At 30.3% G+C, this 27711-nt stretch overlaps 4 protein-coding genes across 7 annotated transcripts; 2 read left to right on the top strand and 2 right to left on the bottom strand.

Moving 5' to 3' along the window:
• Positions 1 to 1465: 1465 nt before the first annotated feature.
• On the top strand, positions 1466 to 3396 carry wap (DDB1 and CUL4 associated factor wap). The gene has a single exon (XM_074140260.1). The coding sequence runs from the start codon at positions 1764 to 1766 to the stop codon at positions 2790 to 2792; it is 1029 nt and encodes a 342-aa protein (XP_073996361.1). The 5' UTR covers positions 1466 to 1763; the 3' UTR covers positions 2793 to 3396.
• A 2042-nt stretch (positions 3397 to 5438) lies between these two features.
• On the top strand, positions 5439 to 18172 carry Noc3 (Nucleolar complex protein 3). Of its 3 annotated transcripts, XR_012461872.1 has the most exons (16): positions 5439 to 5598; positions 5720 to 5994; positions 6065 to 6231; positions 6307 to 6487; positions 6567 to 6624; positions 8539 to 8695; positions 9632 to 9765; positions 9874 to 10074; positions 10155 to 10343; positions 12205 to 12386; positions 12477 to 12685; positions 12783 to 12964; positions 13046 to 13177; positions 13892 to 13989; positions 14163 to 14570; positions 14652 to 18172. XR_012461872.1 is itself a non-coding variant. In XM_074140248.1 (15 exons), the coding sequence occupies exons 1-15, from the start codon at positions 5593 to 5595 to the stop codon at positions 14356 to 14358; spliced, it is 2367 nt and encodes a 788-aa protein (XP_073996349.1). In that variant the 5' UTR covers positions 5439 to 5592; the 3' UTR covers positions 14359 to 18172. The 3 variants fall into 3 exon arrangements, 2 of the variants coding, with proteins under 2 accessions (XP_073996349.1, XP_073996350.1); XM_074140248.1 differs by having other exon boundaries at positions 14163 to 18172; XM_074140249.1 differs by having other exon boundaries at positions 5473 to 5598; positions 5723 to 5994; positions 14163 to 18172.
• LOC141460349 (uncharacterized) lies at positions 14568 to 16673 on the bottom strand. The gene is made up of 5 exons (XM_074140266.1): positions 16540 to 16673; positions 16338 to 16460; positions 16164 to 16260; positions 16007 to 16090; positions 14568 to 14792 (listed from the first exon to the last, which is right to left on the bottom strand). Exons 1-5 carry the CDS (start codon positions 16651 to 16653, stop codon positions 14662 to 14664), a joined length of 549 nt encoding a protein of 182 aa, XP_073996367.1. The 5' UTR covers positions 16654 to 16673; the 3' UTR covers positions 14568 to 14661.
• LOC141460347 (uncharacterized) lies at positions 16163 to 27335 on the bottom strand. 2 transcript variants are annotated; one of them, XM_074140264.1, is made up of 7 exons: positions 26898 to 27335; positions 26672 to 26829; positions 25995 to 26072; positions 25187 to 25348; positions 22853 to 22931; positions 22529 to 22618; positions 16163 to 21820 (listed from the first exon to the last, which is right to left on the bottom strand). In XM_074140264.1, the coding sequence occupies exons 1-7, from the start codon at positions 27040 to 27042 to the stop codon at positions 21699 to 21701; spliced, it is 834 nt and encodes a 277-aa protein (XP_073996365.1). In that variant the 5' UTR covers positions 27043 to 27335; the 3' UTR covers positions 16163 to 21698. The 2 variants fall into 2 exon arrangements, with proteins under 2 accessions (XP_073996365.1, XP_073996364.1); XM_074140263.1 differs by having other exon boundaries at positions 22529 to 22621; positions 26898 to 27332.
• Between the last annotated feature and the right edge of the window lie 376 nt (positions 27336 to 27711).

Below are 27711 nucleotides of genomic sequence, written 5' to 3'. Positions count from 1 at the left end.
TTTTATTTGCTTTTAAATATTAACAATAATATAATAATCTCATTAAAATATACATGTTTCCGTGAGTGATTTCAAGAAAATATAAAAACTGTTAGAATCTAATAGATTACTAAGTAAGTAGATAAGTTAAGGATTCAGAATTGACTAGGAATCCAACCAACGAAACCAATATATAAGTAGGTAACGTTTTTGGTAAGTATAATGGACTCCACGCGGAAAATCCAGTTGGATATTCTAGATTTTCATTTACTAAGAGCTTCTACAGCTCATTGTCTCTTTGCTGTCTGTCTCATTGGGAACAGTGGACGGCCAGGATTGTTTACTTATTAGTTCTATTTAGTTTTACTGTAGAGCCTAGCACTGGTATAAAACGTAAAAATCTTTGATGAACCAATAAAATTAATTTAAAAAAAAAACGAAAATTATCTATCATTGTGTTACTTTCTACTGATAATGAAAATGCCCACAAGGTGTACTTTATGCTGGAATACATAGTCGAGCTAATAGCTGAAACTCATGTAGTTGGGGAGAGGTAATCTAAATGATGTGGAATGCCGCAAAATCCCTGAAGTCAGTCGGTCAAAAAGATAGTCTATATACAATCTTCTTACGTCCTATATACAAATATTAATTTTAAAAATAGTTGCTGCATTTCTGATAAAATTATATTCAAACATTATTTTCTTGCAGCAGTGAGTAGATAAGGCGGTGACTTCTTATTGGCCGTGACTACATCTCTTAAAAAGACTTAAATCTCTTAAGAATTAAGCGTTACCTAAACTCAATTACTGCAGTCAATAATGAACATACTTTACCACAATCATTTTTCAGTATCTTGATGATTGGCTTCAAACTGGAAACAACCACTATCCAACGTCCTCTTCACTATTTCTCCCTTTTCAGCTAATATTTCTTCAATATTTTTTTTACCTTTTAAATCTTCAAACCAACCAAGATTGTCAGCAATTAGGTGATTGTTAGAACAACCTTCACACTTGATTATCACAACACCTTTTGTATACGCTTGATTAGAAATAGTTTTTGTATTTCTTGTTTTACAAACTTTACAAGTAAAAGTAATTAATTTTAATTTTGGACTTACTTTTCCCAACACATTGCCTAATGAACTCTTGCAGTAACGCTGATTACCTTTAATTTTGCTGCAAACTATTGTTTCTGACTTAAAGTTATTGCTAATAATTTGTGAAAAAAAAAATCTTTTTAAAACTAATGCGGTTAACTTTCTAGTCGAATTCATTCTCTCTACACAAAATGTCTTAACTTATTCTTCTAATCTAAATTCGGTTTATTACTGTTCACTTCGCTTATTCGACTACAGCTAAATAGCCGTAAATAATCATTTCATTACCTTCCCTTTAGTTCTCTACAAACATTTAGATTCCCCGTCATTGATGCCGCGAAAAATTGGAATGGGAAATTTTCTGATGAAAAGATTAAAGCCTGTTTTGTAGTATGGTCGGGTGGAGGGTAGAATAGTTGAATGTCAAGTGTAATAGGTTAGAATATTTTCACCTATGACGGAGTTTGTGTTGTGAGAGTTAATTATCAATGTTTGTTATAACTAATCACTTTTCTCCATTCATTTTTGGTGCATAAATCGTAAAAATAGTGTTTAAAAGACTGCATAATGCATACTTTGTTCCCAGTTCACTAACTCAAGCAGCAAATCGTTACAATGCTTATAATTGATATTTTTGAACCTTTAGAGGAATTCATATGCTAGATTTTTTGTTATAAAAATAATGGCTCTTCCTAAACGGAAAGAAATTTATAAATATGAGGCACCATGGCCTCTGTATAGTATGAATTGGTCAGTTAGACCAGACAAACGTTTCAGGTTGGCTTTAGGAAGTTTTGTTGAAGAATATAATAATAAAGTACAGATAGTATCATTGGATGAAGATACATCTGATTTCAGTGCAAAAAGCACCTTCGATCATCCGTATCCTACAACAAAAATAATGTGGATTCCTGATAGTAAAGGGGTCTTTCCTGATTTATTAGCCACAAGTGGTGATTACTTAAGAGTTTGGAGAGCAGGTGAGCCAGAAACTCGTCTTGAATGTGTATTAAATAATAACAAAAACTCTGACTTTTGTGCTCCGTTAACATCTTTTGACTGGAATGAGGTAGATCCAAATTTGATCGGCACATCAAGTATAGATACAACATGCACAATTTGGGGACTAGAGACATCACAAGTTGTTGGAAGAGTAAATACAGTGGCGGGACATGTTAAAACTCAGCTTATTGCCCATGACAAAGAGGTATATGATATTGCTTTTAGCAGAGCAGGAGGTGGGAGAGATATGTTTGCCTCTGTAGGAGCTGATGGATCTGTAAGGATGTTTGATTTGAGACATCTTGAACATTCAACAATCATTTATGAAGATCCTCAACACACTCCTTTGCTTCGATTAGCATGGAACAAGCAAGATCCTAACTACTTGGCTACAGTTGCTATGGATGCTTGTGAGGTAATTATTTTAGATGTGAGGGTGCCTTGTACACCGGTTGCGAGGTTAAACAATCATCGTGCTTGTGTAAATGGTATCGCTTGGGCACCTCACTCTTCCTGTCATATATGTACTGCAGGTGATGATCATCAGGCGTTAATATGGGATATCCAACAGATGCCAAGAGCAATCGAAGATCCCATATTAGCATATACTGCTGCCGAGGGAGAAATTAATCAAATTCAGTGGGGAGCAACTCAACCAGATTGGATTGCTATATGTTATAATAAAGCTCTAGAAATACTACGTGTGTGAGTGTGTAAAAATTGTTCCCACCTTATGTGAAGTCCGGTACTTTTTGTCCAGTGCTATAATTCATTTAATATAGGCTCATAACTACAATGCCAAAGTTGTTCATGTTTTCCTCTTTGTAATGTCTAACATTAATTAATTTTATTCTAAATGAAGATGTGAATTAACAGCTTAAATTTCATTTTTTATTAGTTAAGTAAATAGAAAAGTTAGAGATCCATATTTTATTTTGTGTGTGAATGAATGTTTATTACGAATTTAAAGGCTACAGAACTTGTACATTGACAGCGTATCAGAATCTCGAAAATCTCGCTTTTAGTTTACTTGAATACTTTTTGAGCGACTTTATTTTATTTTATTGCTGGTTATAAGAAACTCCAGGGACACAGGACAATAGCAATGTAAAGAAATATATTACTAAATTATAATTTCCCTTTAATTACCTCTAAATTTAATTAGTTGACAAATTATATTTATGTGATCATTTTATATGTGTATAGATAATAATCATGTAGTTATTATATTTTAATAAAATTGACATGTTTTGTAATGTGTTATTTTAATGTACATAATGACTAATCAAATATATTTAGTTTTTTTTATAATATATGTATATTCTTATGAATCTTCTTACCCACATTTTATTTCAGATACCAGGTGAAACTAATATTCAGACGATTCCTTCACTTTAATATACAGGTAAACAGTTACAAGCAGGTACAACTAATATGTTCTATTTCAAGAATATTTTTTTTTTAGCGTAACAAAATGACATGTCTTCATTAACTGTCGGTATCGCAATATTTGATGTCTCAATTTCAGAAATATTGTTATTTGAAATAAGAAAATGCGTGATGCTTTTCTATACTTTTGTCAAAAGTTAGGTAGTCACTGAATCAAAATTTTTGTTAAATTTACTCTTCAAATTAAATCTATTTAATTAAAAAAAAATTGTACTTAAATTACTAATAACGTTAAATTCACCTTCAGGTCTTTTCCCCTCTTCAGCACATTATTTCACGTAGACCAGATTTTTACTGGTCTAACGCAATCTAAGAATGATGAGTTTTTTAATGTGTTGTAGGTCGACAATTGAAAACATCTATGGTGATATGACCCTATTATTAATTGTTTTCAAACTGATATGTTGTAACTATTCTGCTGTTATTGTATCGCCTTAAAATATTGTAAATTGCCAACTTGGCTAGCGGATCTGCTCTGGGTTCCAGTCATCTCGTCTCATGGCCAGATAGGGAGGAACATTTGTTTTTGTTTTCTATTCTGAACAGGTCCTATACAAATAGCCGTGATCAGGAATCAGTAAGAACGTAGTATCCCTAAAAGCGCAAGTAAGATCCGTCTTGTTTCTTTAACTCACAAGTACACTTTTTGATAGCTTGACATCCTGCTTTCAGGAAATGACGCTGCCAAAGTTTTATTTTATGCGTTCTCACAATTTTTCAAAGTCTAGCTGTTTCTGGAGGACCTTTTGACCTCTCGAACTGCTTGCCATTTCTATATTTTCCATGAAGCACGGAATCCATTGCAGTTTTTTTTTCGTAGAGTGATGTTTATAGATGTTTCTCTCCTCGTAGAGTGAGTTTATAAATCATCTCTTTACAATCTAATTCCATCTCATTTTGTAGCGCATTGAATTAAATCTTGAAAGTCGACAAGATAGTAAATTAAATTTCAAGTTCTTTGATTTGGAATCTTCTATAATACCCGTAGTTTTTTCATAATCCTTATCCCATGTTTGCCGCACAAATGCCTAGGATTAGAGACGAGACTCGCAAAGATAAGATGTAATGTGGTACTAGGTTTTATTCCAGGTCTAGACTTTTGGATTTTGTTTAATGATTAGAATAAAAAATTAATAGCGAAGTACATTAGCAAGTCACCGTCGCTTAATAACTGTTAACTAATACCAATAACTGATTGGTTATTGGTACCCGGACACATGTAGGTACAATGTGTGCTCGAAATATCAGTCAGAACTATGCTTGAGAGTTCAACTCTTAATTAACCCCGTCAACAAATTCATGATTTTCAGATCATTTAAATAAATAAAAAACCTCATTAAGAATGATAATTTTGAAATAGGAATTATCGCAAGAATTACATACTTAGTATTTGTTTTTCACAAATTCAGTTTGGGATACGGAAGTTTTATGACAATTAAATCAGCCACTTGAAAAGTTCCTCTACCAGTTACACTCCTAAAAGAAGATATTTTCTATTACTTTAAAAATAACTTTAGAAGACTTTAATGGTATTTTCACAAAACATATTAAAATGAAAATTTCCCTCAATGCTTCATTAGGATAAGACACTGAAACTTATCTATTAGAAAAAATTTGATTGCTGATATTTCAGGAAACCGTAATGTTTTAATAGCTTAAAATTTAAACTGAAATGAAGATAATAGATTCATTATTAGTATTAAATTAATGTTTCTTCTTTCTCATGTAGTAAGAAGCACAGGGTTCATGTAAATTTTGCATCAACTGCTCATGGGAATTGCCCTTCTTCTTTAGTAATGAGATTTGTCATAGCAACTAAGATTTTTGGAGAAAGAATGTTTTTCTCACTACTATTTCTATTTTTGTAGGTAAAAGAAGGAGTATTATCCCGATATCCATGTACATTTTTCGTATTCTATCGATTCATCCGGTACTTATATCGATTTTTTTAATGATAGCAGTATTGTGCCTTCTTTAATGCTAAAACAGCAACCAAGTAAACAGAACGTGCACGCTGATCTGAAGAATTGGTCTGGAAGTAGTAAATCGGAGTGTTAAAAATGAAGGTTAGTTTGCAATATAATTTTTTTATATTTATATTTCTAATGAAAGAAAATAGCTTCTGGGAAAAATACATACATTTTCGATTAGAACTGTTTTAATTGCATTTTGTTTTTTAAATTACAGAAGAAGACTAAAACAAGCAAAGTGAAAAAAATTAACAAACAATCCACCAAGCTAAGAAGGCAGGGTAAACTTAAGCTAAGAAGGCACAAGAAAACTGTGGTAAAATCAAAAAATGTTCCTCCTCCACAAGTAGTGCATAAAGACGAAGAGGAAGAAACTGAAAGTGATCATGGTGAAGATTTAAGACAGATGATTGAGCCTGAAGACTTAGAATTCATTAAGTCATCTATTATAGAAGGATCTTATTCATTATTTAAGGGAAAGAATTTTACTAGGTATGAATATTTACATATATTAAAAGGTTTTGTTGTTATTTTAAGCAGACTTCGACTTGTTTATTTTTAGAGAGAGGAAGTTGCTTAAAAGAAAGGCTGAAACTCAAGCAGAGGAAGAAAGTTTAGAAAATAAATATGAAAAATTATATAACGAAAATGCACCAAAAAAGAAGGTCAGGTATTTATTGCCTATTAAAACAAAAGATGGAGTTATACGAAGGACGATAGAAGAAGAAGGTACAGCTCTTTTAGACTGTCAGTCTGTTGTTAATGTTCATATTTAAGTTAAATCTATTTTTTTTTTTTTTTCAGATAAAAGCAATGATTTAGACGAGCCAAGAGACGTTTTAGACATAAAGCCTGAAGAACCAAAAAGTGATGAGGATGATGATGATGATGATGAATCAGATTTTTTGGTAAATGACAAAAAAGATTTATCAAAGCCCATCAGTGTTGCTGAAATGTTAGTGTGGAGAGAAAAAGCTATTGCCCAGTGTGTATAAGTACATTCTTATTTTATGTTTCGTTAAACCATTCTGTTCCAATTTTATTATTTATTTTTGCATTTATAGGTATAAATACAAGATTGGACTTTTGGCAAGCAGTTTACTTGAAAACACTCAACAAAAGGTGAAGAATTTTTATAAATTTGAGAACTTAAATGGTTCTTAATATGGTGTACTGTTTAAAATTGCTTTCACTTATGTTTTATTATGAGTTTTGTTCATAGAAATTGGCGCCACGGTAGCCGAGCGGTTAAGAGGCGAGACCTGCAAAGCTAATATGCATTGTGGTACAGGGTTCGATTCCCGGTCTTAAGCCTTGGATTTTATTTAATGGTTAATACAAGAAATTTACAGTAAAGTATGTTTGTTAGTCTCCTCCGTCCACGACACCTATTTGGTAGCTGGACGTAAAGCCCGCCTGAAAAAAATAGGCTGTTACTTTACTTTTTTATTCATAGAAATTGTTTTTGTACATCAGCTCCTGTTTAATATAGCTATTTTTAATATCTAAACTTAAAAAAAAATTCTAGGCTTTTATTACTCGATATAATTTTGTAGGAAGAATTCCAATTTTTTGTGGTTAGTAGTTTGTTTGGTAATTACCATTATTAATTTGCCGAAAAATGAGTTCTAATGAAAGTATTCAAACAATTTTTGCTAAGTGATACTTTTAAAAGTATAAACATGGAAGATTGACTATAATGCCAAATTCAAGTGTCTCTTATTTGGTCAGAAGTAATCTCCAGAATTATTTTAGCTCTTCGTTTTGCATTTGTCATAATCTTCAAACATGTGTGATTGTGGTGTGGCTTGAAATTACTATTGGCGTTTCGCCAAACAAAAATAGTCATACCTCTGAGTCTAGGATGCAGAACAGAAAAATGGGGAATAAAAATGTGGGCAGTACTTATAGAAGTACCCTTTTCCTTGTGGAAGTAGTCTACTTCATAGGAATTTTGTCTTTCCCTCTTTAATATTTTATTCTTAATATTTGATCTGCTTTAATGAGATTTACTCGAAACCAGTATTTCAGGAAGCACAGTATTTCTCTGCGTTATCATTGTGACACATTTTTACATCTCCCTTTTTTTTTCTAGAATACTTTACCTTTTTCATCCCATGAGCCAACATATTCATCGTTATTATTATAGTTAGTAGAATTTATATCCAAGAAAGTACTATGTCTTTATCATTTTATATTCTACATTTTTGAAATCAGCTTCTTCATTAGCATCCATCACCACTAATATATACTAATAGTATTTTAGGTATCCTTGATTTTTAACCATCGTGACAAGCATGTTTATTGTATCCCTGACCGGTTTCGGACTTTCATCCATTATCAGGTGTAGATATTAGGGCATCACTTATAACCTCATTTTCAAAATTTAATAGAAATTATATAAATAATTAGACACTGACTATCAGAAAGATTAATTTCTTTGTACTATTAAAGACTTTATACTAGACTGTCTAGGGATCGAACGCAGGACTGCAATGCATCTTAGATTTGCGAACGCTCGGTTATCAATGGCTAGCCTGGCGCTTAATAGAAAGGTTACAAATATCTTTTTGTATGAGCCATGAAGTATATCTTTCTATAGAATAATCAAATTCTGATATTTGTTTGGATTCTTTCTTTTCTCCATTTTCATCCAAACCGTTTTTAATTTTTTTCTTCTCGTCAAAATCTCAAAAAGTACGGCAGTACTCTTGAATAGAATTTTATATGTACATAATTATGAACTGGAATTGAAAATAAATTTCAATTGCAAAGGAGTATTTACTTCTTATAAATTATGAGATTTTAAAAACGGTAGGTCGAACTGCAGTAAACAAACTTCAAACTGCTTTCAACAGTTTTTTTTTTTTTAAACAGATCAGCGGGCGAATGATAAAAAAATTGATATTTTGCCTTACATTCTTAGAAAATAAATTTAAAAAAAATAATATCTCTGTTAGTAGAGGCAATCGATGGTTGCGTCATTTTATAATATGTAAATTAGTAATCGAATAACAATTTTTTTTTAAATTGTAGATATTAAATATCACACGGCTATTGGAAATATATGACGAATGGCATCCTGAGTTGCAAGTAACGCTTAAAAAACTTGTAGCGATATCGTTACTGGAAGTATTTAGAGATATTCTACCATCTTATCAGATAAAACATCAAGACAACCCGAATGTTAAATGTATGTTGAATGTTATATTTTAATCGAACAGAATTTATCTAATCTGGTCTTTAACCTGGCCTTTAGGCCTTTCTTATTCAATTTAAGAGTTTTTCAGCAAGAAAATACTTCTAATAGTAAGCGAAATTTTGAACTCCAAACTTCTTTTTTTAATTAATGTTAATCGATTTCAAAATAGGTTTCTTTATACTAAAAGAATTTATATAGGAAGCTTTCGTCCCAGTATAAAAAAAAATCAGTTTCGTAAAAAGCATTTAAAATGATAGTAACATTTGGTGCCATCATCTTAATTAATGTTTTATGAATGCTAAAAAATTATTCCTTCAAGAGCATTCAAGTCATTGTCTTTAAACAAGGCATTTTAGCAAATATCTAATTCTCACTAATATTACATAGATGGAACTAAATAACATTTCAGTGAAATTTAGAGAGTTGTGGGATTTTGATCGCTTTCTTTGGTCTCAGGAAGCACTCAAACAAAATTTAGAGTTTGTACTTTCTGCGATTTCACATTACTCAGCTGGATTGTAGATAGTTCAATATCATAACATACACCGACCATAAACCTCTGTATACTGAAATTTTCGGTGTAAGGAATGCAGTAATCGCCAGATAGTTTCAGGTTGCCTTGTCGTCCAGTTATCTAGTTAGGTTGGATGTAGCTGAATCACATCCTTTCTGTTACAATTTAACATAAATAAACAAGTAATTTTTTGAGGGACTCGGTCGGTGACCTACAACATTTATCCCTCTCAACTTCTTATTTTGTTATACGCTTAAGATAACATAAATGAATCTATAAGTTGTTTTATTTTAGAGTTTACCAGTAGAAATTATTTTTGGTCTTGATTGAAAATTGATATTATAATCAAGTTTTGTGCTCTCGATTTCAAAAACTAGAGTATGACCGAAAATAATCAATATCGTATGTTCCAGTGAAAAAGGACACCCGAGAACTGCAAAATTTCGAGAAAAGTTTGTTAAAAGGATATAGAGAATATTTAAATCGATTAGAAAAGCTAGTTTCAAAACTTTTTAAGAAAAAAGGTGACACTAGGATGAGGTCTAAGGTTAGTTACGATAACATTTCTTTTGTAGTTAATACATTATTAGTTTTTTAAATCTAGCAAAATTAATTAAAGTTGGCTTTAGATCGTTTTATTTTTTAATGTTTACAGCAAGAAATATCTCTTGGCGAACTAGGAATTAAATGCCTTTGTGAATTATTGATAGCACATCCTTATTTTAATTATACAAAAAATATCGTTCGATTAATTACTCCTTATTTAAACAGTAATTTTACTGTTGTACGTCAAAATGTATATAATGCTTTTAGGAAAACTTTTATCTGTGATAAAAGGGGAGAAATCACTTTAGAGGTAACCATATTGATATTTTGTGAAATTATTACACAGTATTGATTGTTAAAACTATTTTATTTTTCATTTAATACATTTAGATTGTAAAGAGAATAAATGATTTGGTGAAAAAGAAGCATCATGCTGTGAAACCTGAAGTAATAAGTGTGTTATCCAATCTAAGAATACAAGATATCAATCTTGATAAGATAAAGGAAGATGAACAAAAAGAAAAGAAACTAATGGCTAAAAAAAGTCGTGTCATTAATCTTTCTAAAAAGGAACGAAAGGTTGGTAATAATTATTAAGGAAACATTAAACAGTTTGTAATTAAATCAAAGATCGTGCTAACTCCATTATCATAATAAATAACTTCTCTGGCTAACTTTGGATTAGATAATATGCTCACTCACACGACTTTTTTGTACTATTACGAACACAACTTTGCTTGTAAATTAGAATTTTTACTGAATAGTAGTTGGCTTATTAAAACTGTCCGGTAGGACAGTTGTATAAGGGTTGATCGTCAAAAACTGCACGAAAAAGCGTAATGTTGAAAAACACCCAACTTTAACATTTTTTTCCTCTTTTTCTATAAAAGATAAAATTCCCAAATTTTCTTTAAAATGTAGGGCAAATCCTCCTTTACAACTGTAATTTTTTTGCAACAACATAGATATAATAGATTTCGAGAAAAAAGTTGCTGAAAATGAGCAAAAACGGCATTTTCCAAAATGGTTGTTGTTCTTCTTGTTGTTGTTGTTGTTACCTTTTTTGTAAACTGCGTAGCGCCTAAACGCGTGAACCGATTTTCATGAATGAGGTGTCATTCGATTCGGAATTTTATGTAGATGTGCCTTTTGGGAGTCTCGACGCTGTACATCGAATGGGAGAGGAGTTAACCCCCTTTATGTAAGGCCCCCTCCAAAATTAGCCCGATTTTGATAAAATTTGGTAGGATCATAGGGTTATGGCTTCCCTACGTAACATTAAAACGACATTCTGCTCTTACACTTGTTAAGAGGAAGTATAGCAATCGTTTCAAATTATCGAGACGTGAACCGATTTTCATGAATGAAGTGTCATTCGAATCGAAATTTTGTTCAGACTTGTATTTTAAAAGTCTCGACGCTATGCCTCATAAGGAGGGGAGTTTGCCCCACCCAAATAATAGACAAAAAGAAAAATCTATCCAAAAGGTACAAAAATCTCCTTAACAAAAACTTACAGTTTAAAATGTTAAGTATAAGGGTTGATTAAACGCCAAAATGCACACAAATCAGCAGGTAACCAACATTTCATTCATACTTCATTGATATTATTTAAGTAATTTTACTGCATTAACTTTTTATTAAATTTTTTAGAATTTATTAGATGTCACAGACCCTTATGCTGGCCAGTTCATTCATAATCTGTGACGTCTAATAAATTCTAAAAATGTGAAGGAAAAGTTAATGCAGTAAAATTACTTAAATTTTTATAACTAATTATGTTGATATTACTCACCTATTATTATTATATCAAAAAACTTATAATGAATGAAATGGCCAGCATAAGGGTCTGGTGACATCTAATAAATTCTAAAAAATTTAATAAAAAGTTAATGCAGTAAAATTACTTAAATAATATCAATGAAGTATGAATGAAATGTTGGTTACCTACTGATTTGTGTGCATTTTGGCGTTTAATCAACCCTTATACTTAACATTTTAAACTGTAAGTTTTTGTTAAGGAGTATTATACAATAAATCCTTATGGAACTATTTTAGAAAAAACTAGAATTTTTACCATAACATACTACATTATAATTTTCTCTTATACCATTAAACGAAATCCAAGGCTTGGCAATTATACCCTAACAATGCACTTTTAGCTGTGCGGTTCTCACCTCTATTCATTCGGTTATCATGTCAGAGGTTTTTTTTTGTTTATTGTCTATATATATTTTTTTAAATGTTTAATTTCTTCTATTTCGTGTTAGTATTCTTTGGTCGTAAGAATATCTTCTTCATTTCAATAAATATTTTAAATGCACTGTTGAATAGTTTTAAGTCCTGAATGAAAAAATTGTGTCAAATAGAATTTCACTATCAGTGAAAATAATTTTTGAAATTTTCCATCGGATGTCACTAATATTATAAGGTTTTATAGAGACAAAAACGCATTGCTGAGGTTGAAAAAGAATTACTCGAAACAAAAGCTGAAGAAAACAAGCAAGCTAGAAATTCACTGTTGACAGAAGTGACTAAACTAGTGTTCACTATATATTTCAGGATATTGAAAAGTGCCCCATCTTCAGGATTATTGAGTGCAGCTCTACAAGGATTGGCCAAGTATTTATTCTCTAATTTCTTATAAAACAACGAAAAATTTTTATAGTGTCAGAAAAAGCAATTTAAAGATTTTTTTTTAAATTTTTTTAGATTTGCGCATTGTATAAATTTAGAATACTACGAAGATTTAGTGCGCTTATTAGATAAACTAATGACCGATGGAAATTTAAAAACTAAAGAACAATTAAATTGCATTTTAACAGTTTTTAAAATTCTCTCTGGACAGGGTGAAGCTCTTTGCATTGATCCAAATAAATTCTACAGTCACCTATATGCCAATATGTTCAATGTTGATCTTGGTTTGTACTGTTATATTCTTAAGTTTATTTAAAAGCTGTGGATCATGATAGTTTTTGTAATTGAGGATGTTGATTGATTTTTTTTTTAAATTTGCAGGTAAAAGAAGTTCTAATTGTGAATTACTTTTAGAATGTCTAGATCAAGTAATATTAGGTAGAAGAAAAAAGTTATCTAATAGTCGTACTTTAGCATTTGTTAAAAGACTAGGATCATTGGCATTACAGCAAGAGCATCACATGGCTCTAGCTTGTCTCACCATTATTAAACAAATGTTACAGGTTACCTATAATTATAGTGTTTAATTCATATATTCTAAATCTCAGATTATATTGTCTCAACTTTTTTTTTCCAAATTCCAGCTGAATACATCAGTTAATGCTATGTTAGATGTAGACACCAGTATAGGGCAAGGTGTTTACCTGCCAGAATTACAAGATCCTGAATATTGCAATGCAGCTAGAACTGCTCTGTACGAGCTGAATTTATTACAGGTGAACATCTTGACGAGATTATAAGATTTAATTTGAACATCTGTAGCTCATTATCTAACGAAAGTTCTTGAGGAATCTAATGAATTCTCTCTTTTAATTGCCGAATTTCTAAATTAGATTAAATTAATTTTTTCGCAGTTTGATTCTTCCTTGCAAAACATAAATATGTATGTATGATTTGCGCATTGCATTAAATGTACATATGTATGAATAATGCAAACGAACTCCCACATTATTGATATACTAAATAAATAAACAAATGCTTGTTATAAAGATTAAAAAAGTTACAGGTTAGAGGTATGTTAATTTAAATAAAATATTTTAACTCCCTCAACAGAATCGTGTTAGAAAACTTCATGTTCGGGAAATTCGAAAGATGATTTGTTTATGGATTTTTAATGTGTTTAATTATTTATTACTATAACTCAAGATCACAGACCTTTGATTTTGCTTAAGTTATCTACCTCTAAAAGTAATTGGCCCATTAAGTACATCGTAATGCTTCTTAATAATTATTAAGCATTAGATTAAGAAGATCTATTAGATCTCACTGTAACAGACAATACAAATTTATTACAAGTAGGTTTGAATTCCAATAAAAATAAATTATGTGCGTGAATTTTTATTTTAATTAGTATACATTTTATAATATATTATAAAAGTAATTAATACGTAATTATATCATAATTTGTATTAACATAAAAAATTTTCCAGAGGCATTATCATCCTACAGTTAGACAAATGGCAACTTATCTTGTCAACAATGTTCCAGCCACGGGTAAATACAGTATGGCTCCAGAGATATTAAAAATGTAAGAAATAATTTTACTTAACATCTTATTATAACATTTTACTTAAATTACTTAACTTACTTAAATTTTACTTAACATTAGATTGTTTATGTTTATTATAATTATGATTTTATTAGAAATTTATGTTTATTTCTTTACAAATTACTTAGCTAATGCATCTCTTTTTATATTAGGACTAGCAGTGAAATATTCAGCTACTACAATCCATCGGAAGTTGTATTTCGACCCTCAATTCCACCTCCAACAATTAAAGAAACTGCTATCAAATTTAGAGGAATCGAAGATAAAAATCTTGTCCAGAAGTGTAATAACATGTTACACAAAGAAATTTGTGTTAATTTTTCTGAATTGTTAGATTTAAAACCGTAACTAACTCTACATATAAACGGTGCTTCAATTGGTCTAAATAAAAGGAGTATATTCAAGAAATCGTTTAAAGGCAAATAAAGATCAATCAAAGTGCATTAGCCACTTACTGTTTTTAATTATACAAAAAAGAAAGATTTAATAAAATATTTTAATAAAGAGAAGAACAACCTTATTATTATAAACAAAATAAATAGATTACGTGAAATAAAACTGTAAATAACTTTTTAATAAATTTGTTATTAATAGTATGATGCTAATGAACATGCTTTTTTCATGAAAGCTTTGTTTTTTAGTTAACGAATTTTATAACGGTGGATTAGTGAAATTGTTGATTACTTTTTCAACTTTTGAAACGAATTCTGGAAAACCTGGATCTAAAATGCATAACTTTATTGCTGATTCAATTGGGTAATCATCTGGTATAGATAAAGGTGCTGAAATAAAAAGAAAAAGAAAAAGGTGTTATGTAAAATAATTGAGATAATAGATTTTAATGAGGCTTAGATGTTTTTCTTTTTTAAACAATTCAACTAAATTAAATAAATATAGCTTTTGATAGAATATGGTCTCTAAAAACTGATTACTTTTATTCTTCAGTTTGTTTCAGTAATTATTTTAGATAGAAATGAAAAAAAGAATAAAACAAATGAATTTGAAATTCCAGCGACACTCGAGCATTATTTAAAAAATGGTTTTGTAGCATCAGCAGCAGCAGTATCTCGGAAATCTTTAAGATGAGGTCAATGTATTAGTGCTGCACAAATTGGTTTTAAAACTTCAAGGAAATTCTCTTGACTCAGTTGTTTAAAGAGAAGCTGACCCTCGACAAGAACTGGAAGACTTACAGGCGGGTTAGAAGTGACAATCTACCCAAAATAGGCCTTTGCATGTCTGGAATGATGCCTAAAAGGTAAAGGACATTCCTCCACGTATTTTTTATTTTTGTCCGAAAAAACAAACTCATATCTTGCATGAATTAAAAAAACAAAGTTATTTGTGATGCGAAACTGTTTGCAATATAAACTGGGTTATTTTAACCCAAACATTAAAAATAATGTGAATATTAGGCAAAAAATATTGCAGTGCTTGTATTGGAACTTTCAAGTAGTAGTGAATTTTGTATTTTTGATGGGGCTAGGTATCACACCTTAACTCTTGGTTAAGATAGGAATTGGATTGCTCGACGTATTTGTTTTCGGAATCTAAGCCTTTTCAGTCAACAGAAAGATAATTTTTTTGTAACTTTGCTCCTTCAGGCTGCTTATTCCGATTCATTAGTCATGACTAATTTTGTGCTGGGTAAAAATTTGTCCATGGAATTGAATTACTGGTAGAAAGGTGAGAAGTGATATAATAGATTACACTTAGCAAGATAAATCCGAGTCTTATTTTTTAATATTCATTAAAGTAAAAGTGTAAGTTCAATCAATTTCGCAAAATATCTAGGTAACTCCCCCCTCAGCGCATTATTAACATATCTACTGTGATGAATCAGTTGTATAAATGGCAAGAAGCTCGAAGAACATTATTGTCCTAAATGTACATTACTTTTGCACACGTGGTGACTTGTTCTCGCTTTATAAGATCTTAAAAATCATTCCACTTTATTCGCTTGAAGAGAAGAGACTAGTCAAAATTAAATTCTTACCTGGTAAATTAGTTTTACTTCCTCCTTTTACCAATCTAACAAGGATTTCTGAATAAGTTTCTTCTTTCTTTTCTATTTTATTTCCTGGAAACCAAGAACAGTTATTTATTCCACGCATTTTTGTTGAGATTAAGTTATTTATTTAGAATATTTAAACCTTCATCATTAACTTGAATATATTTTCTCAGTTCTTCGGCACAGTCCTTAGCATCAGCTAGTGTCTTAAAAAGTACCCTGAATTTTAACCCTGAATCCTTGTATAAAAGTATAAAAGTGTTAATATTTTAACTTATTTAATATTAATAAACGCAATTGTTCATACATTTCTTACATGACATTGAGTATAAATAACATGCGTTTTCTCCTTGAAAGAAACCATTATACCGTTGTTATTTTGCGCCAAACTGTAACATTCAAAGGTAACATTGCCCCCTACTAATAATAAGTGATTATTCTGTGGACAAAAATTTAAATGTAAATGAAGAAAAATTTTTGTAATAAGAATTTCATAAATGAATCAATATCGTGTTTACAATGATTAAAATAGACATTTCTTTCTTCGGATCATCATTCATCATCTTCCATCTATTATTAATCCATTTAGAATATTTTTCTAAAATCCACTTTTTTTCGGTTGTATTTTGCATTTTAAAATATAACAACGGAAGGATTGAATAACTAGACACGTATAAGTGGAAAGTATTATTTAAAAAACAATATTTCTTTAGCGAGAAATAATAACATGTGTACCAACGGTGGTGAATCAAATACAAATAAAATTTTAATTTGAATTCATGAATCTAAGCTTTTCTTATTGAGATAGTTAATTATTTAGGAAGTTACAGCTTCTAAATATGTACATATAATTCACAAAATAGTAATTAAGAAAAATGGGACTTACATTACGGCCCCAACCATTTTGTTGTAATGCAATATAGGAGAATTCTGAATATGGTTTTTAAACTAAAATTGATTATAAGTTCTTGGCACGTTGATACAGGACATGTTATTGACGTTAGAATACGTCTTGCACTTTTATGGGACACTAATTTACCCGAGAAAGCAGGAACGACCCTGTAGTGAGGAAACGGGGATTAGGTCTATTACAGTGCCATTAGCGTTTAGCAAATTTATATTTTAGCTTTTCATTAGAATTGAAAGCCTCGCCCGTGGTTCTGAGAATAAAAATAAGGTTTATGGTAGAGAAGGGATTAGATGAATGGTCAGCGCATACTGGATTCTAACTCTCGAGATCCCGGTTTGGAATCCAGTTGCTGGTCCTTAGATTTCCTCTTCCTAGGTGCTTGTTGCAGCTCAGTGTCCGGTGATCTACAGTTCTTAATTTTACTCTATAGTATCAACTTAAATTTATAAATTCCAAGGAAATATGCATGTGATGTTTCTACTTTGTCAGAAGTACATCAGATGAAATTACAGTAGGGTGGTAGTTGGATCTCCTAGCTAAACGAAATAAGAAAATCCCCTATACTTCTCTCCATCCTTTTTCTTCTTAATTTCTCTTGTTTGTTTTCCGTCATCATCTGTTAGATATGCAGCATTCAAATCTTGAGGGTTAAATTAACAAGATTCTAAGACAGCGAATATAGAGTAGACGGGATATTTTCCTCCAATCAAAAATAATTTTTAACAGCATTTAAAACAAATTTTATTTTCAAATAAATAAATTGCAGCAATAAAAACTTGATAAAAGTTTTGATTCATATTCAACATTAAAAGGTATTGTAGACAGTTTACTGAAAGCTAGTGATCCATACTATAACTTGTGCGTTTTTAAAAAAATTAAATTTACAATTTCTTTAACAAAGTACTTCTACACAAAGTGACCAAAAATAAAAACAAAAATGAGACAATAATTGGTAACAATTTTGTTTATATACAGTTCAAAAATAGTTTGTTTAGTGCCTAATTGTTTAAAATTACTATTATATTAGACCAATTAGTCTCTTAGGCTTTGAATGTGTGTGCATCAACAATTTTACAAATTTGTTTAAATGTTGATGTAATTAAATGAATGAATATCACAATTTGTTATTTATATTTATTTACTTAAAAAATAATCATTGTTTAAAATTAATTGCAACTAACTTTTGTAACCGCCACATGTTACAACTGATTCAAATCAATAAAAGGTTTTTGTAAATTGCAGCATATTTGTCAATCTATTGCATTATTTCTTTCTTATAACTTGACATTAGCCTTGCATCTTCAACGCTAGACGAACTATGAAAAATAAGATTTTTATAGGATTAAAGCATATTTCATGTTAGGGTGTAATTACTGTTACAATTCCAAACTCCAGACTTTTACAACTAGCCTTTTTATTTAGTTCGATTCACATTAATAACATTTTTATCCTAAATATATTTTGTGTGTATGTATTCTGAACACATACCACCTTCAATTACAGTATCCCCTTCTGTCCCTCATCTACTAAATTCATCTCCCTACTTTTATTTGGTCAGGATGTCTTTTCCAAGTTGCTCCTTGTCAGTCAACCAGTGTTTTTCTTTTATTTTTCTTGTACTCTCGGAAGTTTCGGATGGCAGAAGCAGGGGATAATTACAGTGTGAAGCTCGCAGCACTTACGCCGTAGGTTAGCATCAAGCAGCAATTTATAGAAAAGCTGAAGAAAGCGCAGGGAGTAAAAAATTAGAAAGGTCTAAGGGGTATAAAAAAAAAAAAAAAATCGGACATTTAACGAGAGATGAAGAGCTTGCAGGCGGCCAAGGAGCGTGACAAGGATTCAGACGCAGTACGAGTCTCAGATCAGAACTCTGTCTAATTAAGTCTACGATAAGAAGAAAACGAATGAATGAACAAGAAGAAAAGAACTAAAAGTTAGGAAAACCATGCTAGCTGATTATAGATACAAGGACAGTTCAATTGTTAAAAAAACAAGTAGAAAACTTGAAAGCCAGTCATGAACACGTACAAGCGTCTAATTTGCAAAATGAAATAAATAATTCAAGTAGAAGAAAATAAGGTGGTTTATGAGAATGGAAATTTGTTGGGATCAATGATAGTCATGCCTGAAGCAGCCTACAACTTTTGACAGAATGTCCTTGCATCTTATTGGACGTTCAGAAAGGCAGCATACTACAGGAACTTCAGACAAAAAATTATCAGTTGAAACGTAATCGTCGATTGGAGGAAAAATAAACTGAAACATCTCCTTCCACTCAAAGAGACTATGACCACTGTCAATTGAGCTCCTTTAGATTTGTGGGCTAATTATAAAACACTAGTGTTTTAAATTATAACATAAGCCAGCAAGTGCACTCTTAACACAGGAATGCACCTAATTTACCAATTTTGAATTCTGATCACTATTTACAAATTATTACGAACCATACAATTAAATATCTTTCTTGATCTGTTAACACAAAGCAGGATATTCCATTTTTTCTTTTTTTCCTATGTGATTATTTTTCATAGAAATAAGTACATTTAAAATTCTTTTAACCTGCATAATTCTTGGTTGAAATATAAATATAATAAAATTAATTGTCAATTAAACTAGCAGAAATTAACAATTTAAAAAAAAAAAAAATCATAGAGATATTGGTAAAAAATAATGATTTGCGAATAATGAATTCAAAGTGAAATAGATACCAAGGGAATGTATGTACTGTTCTTTATTATAACAATGCCATTAAGTTGCTAAGAGATAAAGTCTGAGTATTATGTAAGACTAGTAAATAGATTCTGTTCATCTTTTTTAAACAATTTTCAACTTATTCATTATAACATTTAATATATTTATCACTATATACATAAATCAAGATAAACATTTATAATAAATATGCTACATGAGATACATAAGTTTTATATAAATATTACACTATGGACACTTAGCAGTTGTAACAGTTAAAAAAAATTATAACAAGGAGGGCTGCCATTTTTATAATAATTAAAAATATTAAGAGAAGGCTATTGTGTTTTTAGCAACTAAAAATAACACAAAAAAAGCAAAGATTTGTTTGATTTTAGCATCACAACATGCTCAACTTGCTTTAATTAAACTGTTATGTTGTATATTAATGAAATTAAACATCATCTCTTTCATGAACAAAATTACATCAGTGAAACTACGAGAATTTTTTCAACATATTGATTGCACAATTAATTCAAGTCCGAATGAATGAAATAGATGAAAACAAATCAGAAAAGTAAAACTCTTTTGAGCTTTGAGGGAAAATTTCTGAAGAATATATTAACGTTCGTTCTTAAGATAAATAAGGCAGTCGCAAAAGAAGAGAAACAGCTCGCCGTTGGGTTCAAATTTTTTTAATCAAAAAACGTTACTTTTCTGCATTAGAGAAACTGACATCAAATAAAGTAAAATAATTGCCAATTTTTTACAGGGGGTCTTTACGTCCTTCTAATTAGGTGTCGTGGACGGAGGCGACTAGCAAACATACTTTACTGTAAATTTCTTTTATTAACCATTAAATAAAATCTAAGACCGGGAATCGAACCCAGTACCACAATTCATATTAGCATTACAGGTCTATCTAACCTCTCGGCTACCGTGGCGCCCATTGACATCAAATACTTACACTTTTAGATGAGAAATTTGGAGAATTATACATCAGAAACAAATATGTTATTTAAAGGTACTCTATGTGTTTTAATGATTAAAACGGTGGTAAAAAGTTGAAATAAATTATATTTAGAGAGTTTTACTAACAGCGGTTAAGCTAGATCTTTAACTTTGATAAATAAAAATTCCATGATGTAAAGATCAGACTTGAATATATAATAAAATTAAAATATTTTAGGAGAAATGCGACCGAAAATCTTATTCGTGAATGCAATAGATTAAAATTCAAGCTATTTACCAAATGTAAACATTTATCTCTTAAAATTCAATATATACCTCCTCTTTAATGAAGTATATCAAACGGACATTAAAAAAAAAGAAACAGAACTGAATAGTTTTAAAGGTTCAAATTACTTTAAAATTTATAGGTGTACACGCTATACAACAAAAAAATTACAAAGCAAGTATAATCTCCTAAAATGAAACAAATTTGAAAAATGTTAAAATGTCAGCTTCATCAATAAATTATTCATAATTTTTCTATACAATTTAACAATGAATTGGGCTCCGCAATTATTTCATTAATAAGAGGGAGGAAGACTTGGCAATATTTTCATATATTTTCTTTTTTATTTGCGTTAATTCCTAGTTCCTTAATTATGATAATTAAACAATTCTTAAGGTTCAATTTCTTAAAACAAAATTGGCAACCCTAAAACAAGAGATAGAGCAGTGACTCGAGGAAGAGTAAAATTATAAATCACATGCAAATTATCACTTTAAAAAAATAAAACTATGAGGCAACATACAGCACTTTGTCAAATTAAAAATGACTAGAATGAGGTACATCAGTGTCTATAAGAGAGAGCAATGCTTTACAAATCCTTTTTAAATATACGCAACACATAATGTATTTTGTACCAATTTCAAATTAATTTTTACAATTGAATCTACAACTAATCTCAATGATTTAACAAGTGTTGCTATCTATATTATTTAAAAAGTAGGCCTAAGCTTAATTCTAAGAGTGCACAATTTGCGTCTAAAATTAGCCTAATTTTGGAGAAAATGGAATGAAAAAACATAACTAAAAAGAAAATAAAACAAATAAGGAGAATGTGTCTATTTTTACTGGCGCATATTATCAGCACTTACAAGACGTTGACTATCTTCATCCATTCGGATATTCAAACGTCTAACATCGGTCAGAGATCTGAGAGGTGCTGGAGTTAATAATGTGAAATTCCGTTCTGAAAAATATGGAACCAATAAGTAATACTAACAATTTTTAACATTTTTATGAAAATGTCGTATAGGGAACTTCATCGGGACAATCATATTCGTTTCCTCTGCTTATCGGGAATTCATTGTTTCATGATATGGTGGCGGACAGTAATTAGAAGCATGTTATATTCAAACCTGCCTAAAACAAACACGGCTCTCCCGCTACCTCTTGCTACTCTTCGCTGGGAAATATAATTTATTTCCAGTTTTTGGGTATTCGACTACTCTGAGCCATAACTTTCGTTTGTCCTTTATGATACAGGATAATTAAACATATTAGTCCTGCCACTTGCAAATCGCCCACGTGCTGAAAGCCTAACGGATTACTGCGGCTTTCTTTTGACGGAAAATTTTCCAAAAAATCATTTCTCGTAAACATTATATTTTTATAAATCTGCTATGACAATACTACATGAGACAGAAAATAACCTTGCATAGTTGTTGCAGAAACAATATGCTAATTTTAACTAATTTATTCATATTTTATTACTCTCTAATAATGATTCCGGGCTAAGCAAAATATTCTGCTGAAGTAGTAGTAATATATGTAAGATGAACTAATATTTTATAATTGGAATACATCTTGTGCAAATTTTCTATAATGTGGTAACGAAGCTGCATTATTTATTCAAATTAATAAATTATTATTGAAAAAATATTCGTAGAAACATTACCTCTGACGTCGCTACTAGATCTTTGATGAGGTCTCGAAGGAAAAGTTAAACGTGGAGAAAGCATTGTATTAACTGACTTTCCAATCATATCTTCTGGAATAAATATTTACATAAAAACAATTGGAAAATTTATTACCAAAAATATTGTAAACAATTTTATTAATCATATTTTTATAATTCTTTTAAATATCTCATAAGATTCCCTTAAGGCTACCTATAAGAGGCAATTTCACTCACAGGAACAGTTTCCCAGTTATAAATTACTATTATTTCGAACATATAAAAGTAGAAATTAAACGTCAAAACTTCGGTATATTCACTTACCACGAGGGCACTCCAATTTGTTTTCTTGTCTTGGCGATACACACCTTGATAATGGGCTTTTCCTCCCAACAATAATGTCCTGAAACGCAAGAAGTTAAATTACTTTAATTTAAGAAATATTTAGTCCAATTGTCGGAGCAAATCAAACAAGGAATAATAAATTTAATTATAGATTATAATAAAAAAAAGTAATAATTAAAATGATTCAGGTTTCGTAAATTATGATATTAAAGAGGATGTTTTACTATTTACATTTGAATTAGGAACTTGTCCATCGAATGTAACTATTGTAATTCATATATACAGGGTCCATAGAAATCAACTTTTTCTCGAAAACTGAATATCTAAAAACAAATAAATAAAAAATACGTGTACTAATAGTTCCGTAAGAAATCCAAATTTATCAACTTCTTCTGTAAAGGTCTTTTTTAATTATGAACTCGATAAAATTTCTGGTACCGCGAAAACTCTTACTTCATCCTTCCATAAGTATAGTAAGTTTCTGAATTTACTGTGTGGAGAATCTCGAAGTCTTACAATGCCCTATAAATAAATATACGCCCCTATAAAGCCCTTATTTAAGAGGATTGCATTCTATAGACAAGTGATTTCGATTAGAATTTATTACAATGATGGAGAATTACAATGACGTTCAATTGTCCGAAGATCTAGACTTAACCAACAATGGCTTCGTATATGCAGCCCAACATCGAACTGTCTAAGGATGTGAAGAAAGCAAGAATAGTGATTATCTTTAGTTGCTCAACAACATTTTTTTCTCTGCATTTAGAGTCATGACAAAAAAAGAAACCGCATCCTTGATCTGAGACGGTGGTATCAGCATAACGGCTGCTCCGATCATAATGCCAGGCATGTAGAGTTACAAAATGTGAAGGATAGGTTACAGTGACGATTCAGTGTTCCTCTGTTACTCGAATCTTACTTCTCAATGATATTTCCTAAGGAGATTCGTAAATAAAAAAACAAGGAAAACTAATCATAAATTTCTATAAAGTTTTTAGATTAAAACTTATACCACATTAACCACAGGTATAAAAACAGAGCCATAAATAAACCTCTAGCTGAAATAAGAAAGGTAAATACAGATTTATGCAATTCAAGTTTGAAGCCAAATATGTTTTACTGGCCGTAAGAGCAGGTCTATCCTTTCAAATGGCGGACACCAGTTCAAGCGCATCTATATTTTTAATGAGAAAGATTTTTTTGTTAATGATTTTTTTTCTTATTTAATAATAAATCATATCATTTGTAAAGGTTCAGAGTACAAGAGATTAGTATTAATATTTAATTTAATTTAAGAAATAGTCTTATCTCCTAGATATTGTTCACAAAATCAACATATAAAAATAAATTTTATCAAAAGAAAAGAAAAAATATTTTTGATATGATAAACTAAACCTTCCCACATGCCTATACATCGCTTCTGGCGGCAGAAAAACAATTTTGCTAGTTGAACTCACGAAAAATCTTTCTTTACGAGAAAAATGAAAAATGATTCAAAGAAAAATGAAATAGTTTGTTAGAAGACGCGAAAATGCTCATGGTGTACCTCGGTTAGCTAAATACATATTGTATTTAGTTAAATAAATATTCTTAGTTTGAGTGTGTTACTGTTATAATCAACAAATTATTTATTTTTATTTATTTATTTATATTATTTATTAAAAAAGCTCGCCTATTTGATAATATGATATGATTGTAGTGTTTGAAGTTAAACAAATTAATATAAGTACGATCCCTCATTGTCGGGCGCCGCTGAAGATGACTGTCAGCACTCCGTGAAAACTAATACAATTAGTTAACTATATGAATACTTATTCTTAATGATTTTATTTGGCTTTAGCAAATTCTATGCTAGGCTAGCTAGGCAGCTGCCATTACACTATAGTTAAGGGTGTCCATGGTCTGCAAAATGCATTCAGATAGCTTGCTGATTTAAACTAATAAGAGAGTTACAACGGTTTCCGTTTCCGATATTAAATTAATCCAAAAGTTTAAACTTACAAAAAAGTTTAATTAAAATCTAAGCTTCTTATAATCTTGCACTCATTGCAACATACCAAGATTTTTGTTTTTTGTACAGCTCTTTAACACATAAACGCAGTTAGAACAGAATTGGGAGCTATTTTTCAAATCCAAACATAGTGTGTTTGTATTAAAAGGCTATTTACATTAAAAAACAATTTCTAAAAATCTTAAGAATCATTAGTTCAAAAATAATGAGTTGGAATAAGTTAAAATATTACAATATTAAAGACTTCGCAAGTAATTATTTTGCTCTTTACTATGATTTTTATTAATTAACAGACATACCTGGCTGAGAGCAATAGCACCTGTTGATTCAGATTCATTTGGGAACCGGAACATCTTAAAATTGGGAGACCTAGGCCAAGAGGTTGGTGGCGGTGATCTGATCATATGTTGATGAACTTCAGGTAAGCTTAACGGATCTGTTTCCAGTTCACTAAGGAACTCCTATATTAGAACAAATAAAAACAAATTAAAGAAACTTAATCTCTATTAATTTTCAAAATAATGTTTAGAAAAAAGGGATAGCGGCTGTTGCTAGGCAGGCTAAAAACCATCATATACCCACAGTAAATCAGTACACTTGTGTCGTTTACATAGGCTTCATTCATGAATTTATGTATAGTATTTGTTTTTTGTGTTTGGGATTTAGATAAATAAGTTGGTTCATAAGAAAATGAAAAGCGATTATTCTTGTAGGGCACTGTTAGATAGGAAGCGCCAAGTTGAAAAAATAACAGATCGTCAAAGACTGAGCTAAATGAATAAGACTTCAAAACTTAGAATGGCTTAATATGAGAAAGCAAAAAGCTCAAGATACAATGTACAAAGAAGAGTTGTGAAAGATTTTTTCTGTTTCAAAGAAATTGCTCTCTCCATATTTCACTCTTTGAGTATTCCTTTTATGTATTCTTAGTCTTCCTACGTGATTAATAAAGTTATATATTTAACCCAAACTAGAAAGTGAATACTACCTACTCTGTAACTGTATTTTCTGTACCGAAAGTAGTTTCGTATTTTAAATCTATCTGCAAAATATTCATATTTTCTGGTGTGGGGGGGGGGGGGAATTAATTTTGTTTTCATGAGTTACCTGAGACATGAGGTTCGTGTCATCAGATTCTGATTCCTCAAGACTATCTGCTAAACTCTCTCTGCTAGCCAAAACTTGCTGAAAAATTATAAGAAAATATTAAATGAACATACACCTTTTAATAAACAAACGTCACATATAAGAAATTGTTAAGTTGAAGTGAAACTTAAAAAGAGATTTTCAGAAAAAAAACTGCGTCTGCATTTGTTCAATTATTTTTTAATATGATTCAAAATAGGAATTTTATAACAATAAATCCTCATTTGAAATTAAAGGAGGAGTTTGTTTCTATAGAAAATTTTTGATATATTTCCAAAAAGTTGCATTACAGTGAATTCAATGAGGCATACATATAAATTTTATTTTTACAATTTGAAGAAACCATGTTACTGACTGAAATCGAAATAAAAAAAAGAGCAACTGTTGTGGAATGAAGCCATATGAAACCAAACCTGACCTAAATATATACCAAAGACAACAGTTCTTTAAGTAACCAGGTTTTCCCATTACCATTATAATATACGTTGAATTAAATTAGAAGTTTCTAGATTTTTTTTCCCCATCGAAAATAATGCATATTATTTTTAAAGTTTCAAAATAATGAAGCAAACCAAATAATTAATAAAATTAACTAATTTAATTTTCAAAGTAAACAGCAAAAAATAAAGTGGAATTACCTTCAGAAAAGGATTGTCATGGCGTGAAATCCTTAAAGCTTCCATATCAGTATTTATGTCTCTGTGCCTCGCAGGAGTTGATAGAGCAGGGGATGTAGGATATGCAGAAACCAGAATATCCCTCACTGATAATGTAGATGGGACCCGAGCAACACTTACTACAAAATAATATAAAATTTTCTTATTTTGGTTAAACAAGATAAAACTTTTTTTTTCCTTAACATACCTGACTGACTAGCTCTATCCATTTCACTAAAATGATCTTCTCCAGAACCTTTCTTTCTTTTAAAAAGATTTGCTAAAAACTTTATTGGCCTTGTTTTAGTATCTATTCCGCAACCATCAGAATTTTTGGATGATATGTTCAACATGATAATGACATGAATCTGAAGTCATGTAATATCATGTTAAAACACGAGAGCCAGCCAAGTAATTAACCCATAAATTCACAATTGTTAATGCACCCTTTCTATCAATAATCCTTCACAATCTGTAATTGACATTATCAAATGTAAACCAGACTGATAGAGTGATAATATTTGTAATACAACATATTATTTAAGCGTATTTATGTAATCACGACTAGACAACTCCATTTTCTTCACTTATCAGTCAATTTCTGTTTACCAGTGTAACTACTGCAGCCTATTACAGCTGTTCAATGGCCAATTGTATTACATTAAACTTTTTCGCAAAATGCTAAGAGTGCAAGTTAATATTTTTTGGAAAATAACAATATACTTCATATCATCTAAATTAGTAAATAAAACCAAAAATTTGCTACAAATTAACATAGCTCATGTTTTGATGTATTACATATAAATGTTCTAATTATACATAACCTTTAAAATTTCTGTTTCCGAACATCTTGAGTTTGAATCAATAAAGGAAAAGTTGTTCATTAAATTTTCTTTTCAAATGGAAATATGCTGACATTAGCCCATTTTTCATACTTCTTGTTTTGCCGCTTCTAGGGAAAAATGATCAGGAAATAGGTTTTGCTGGTAGATACTTCAATTATAGTTAAACTGAAAACTGAT

This window comes from Rhodnius prolixus, unplaced genomic scaffold (genome assembly GCF_049639745.1).
Source record: "Rhodnius prolixus isolate KJV_2025 unplaced genomic scaffold, Rpr scaffold_6, whole genome shotgun sequence".
In the NCBI taxonomy this organism is placed as follows: domain Eukaryota; kingdom Metazoa; phylum Arthropoda; class Insecta; order Hemiptera; family Reduviidae; genus Rhodnius; species Rhodnius prolixus.
This window is presented reverse-complemented; position numbering and strand designations above follow the sequence as displayed.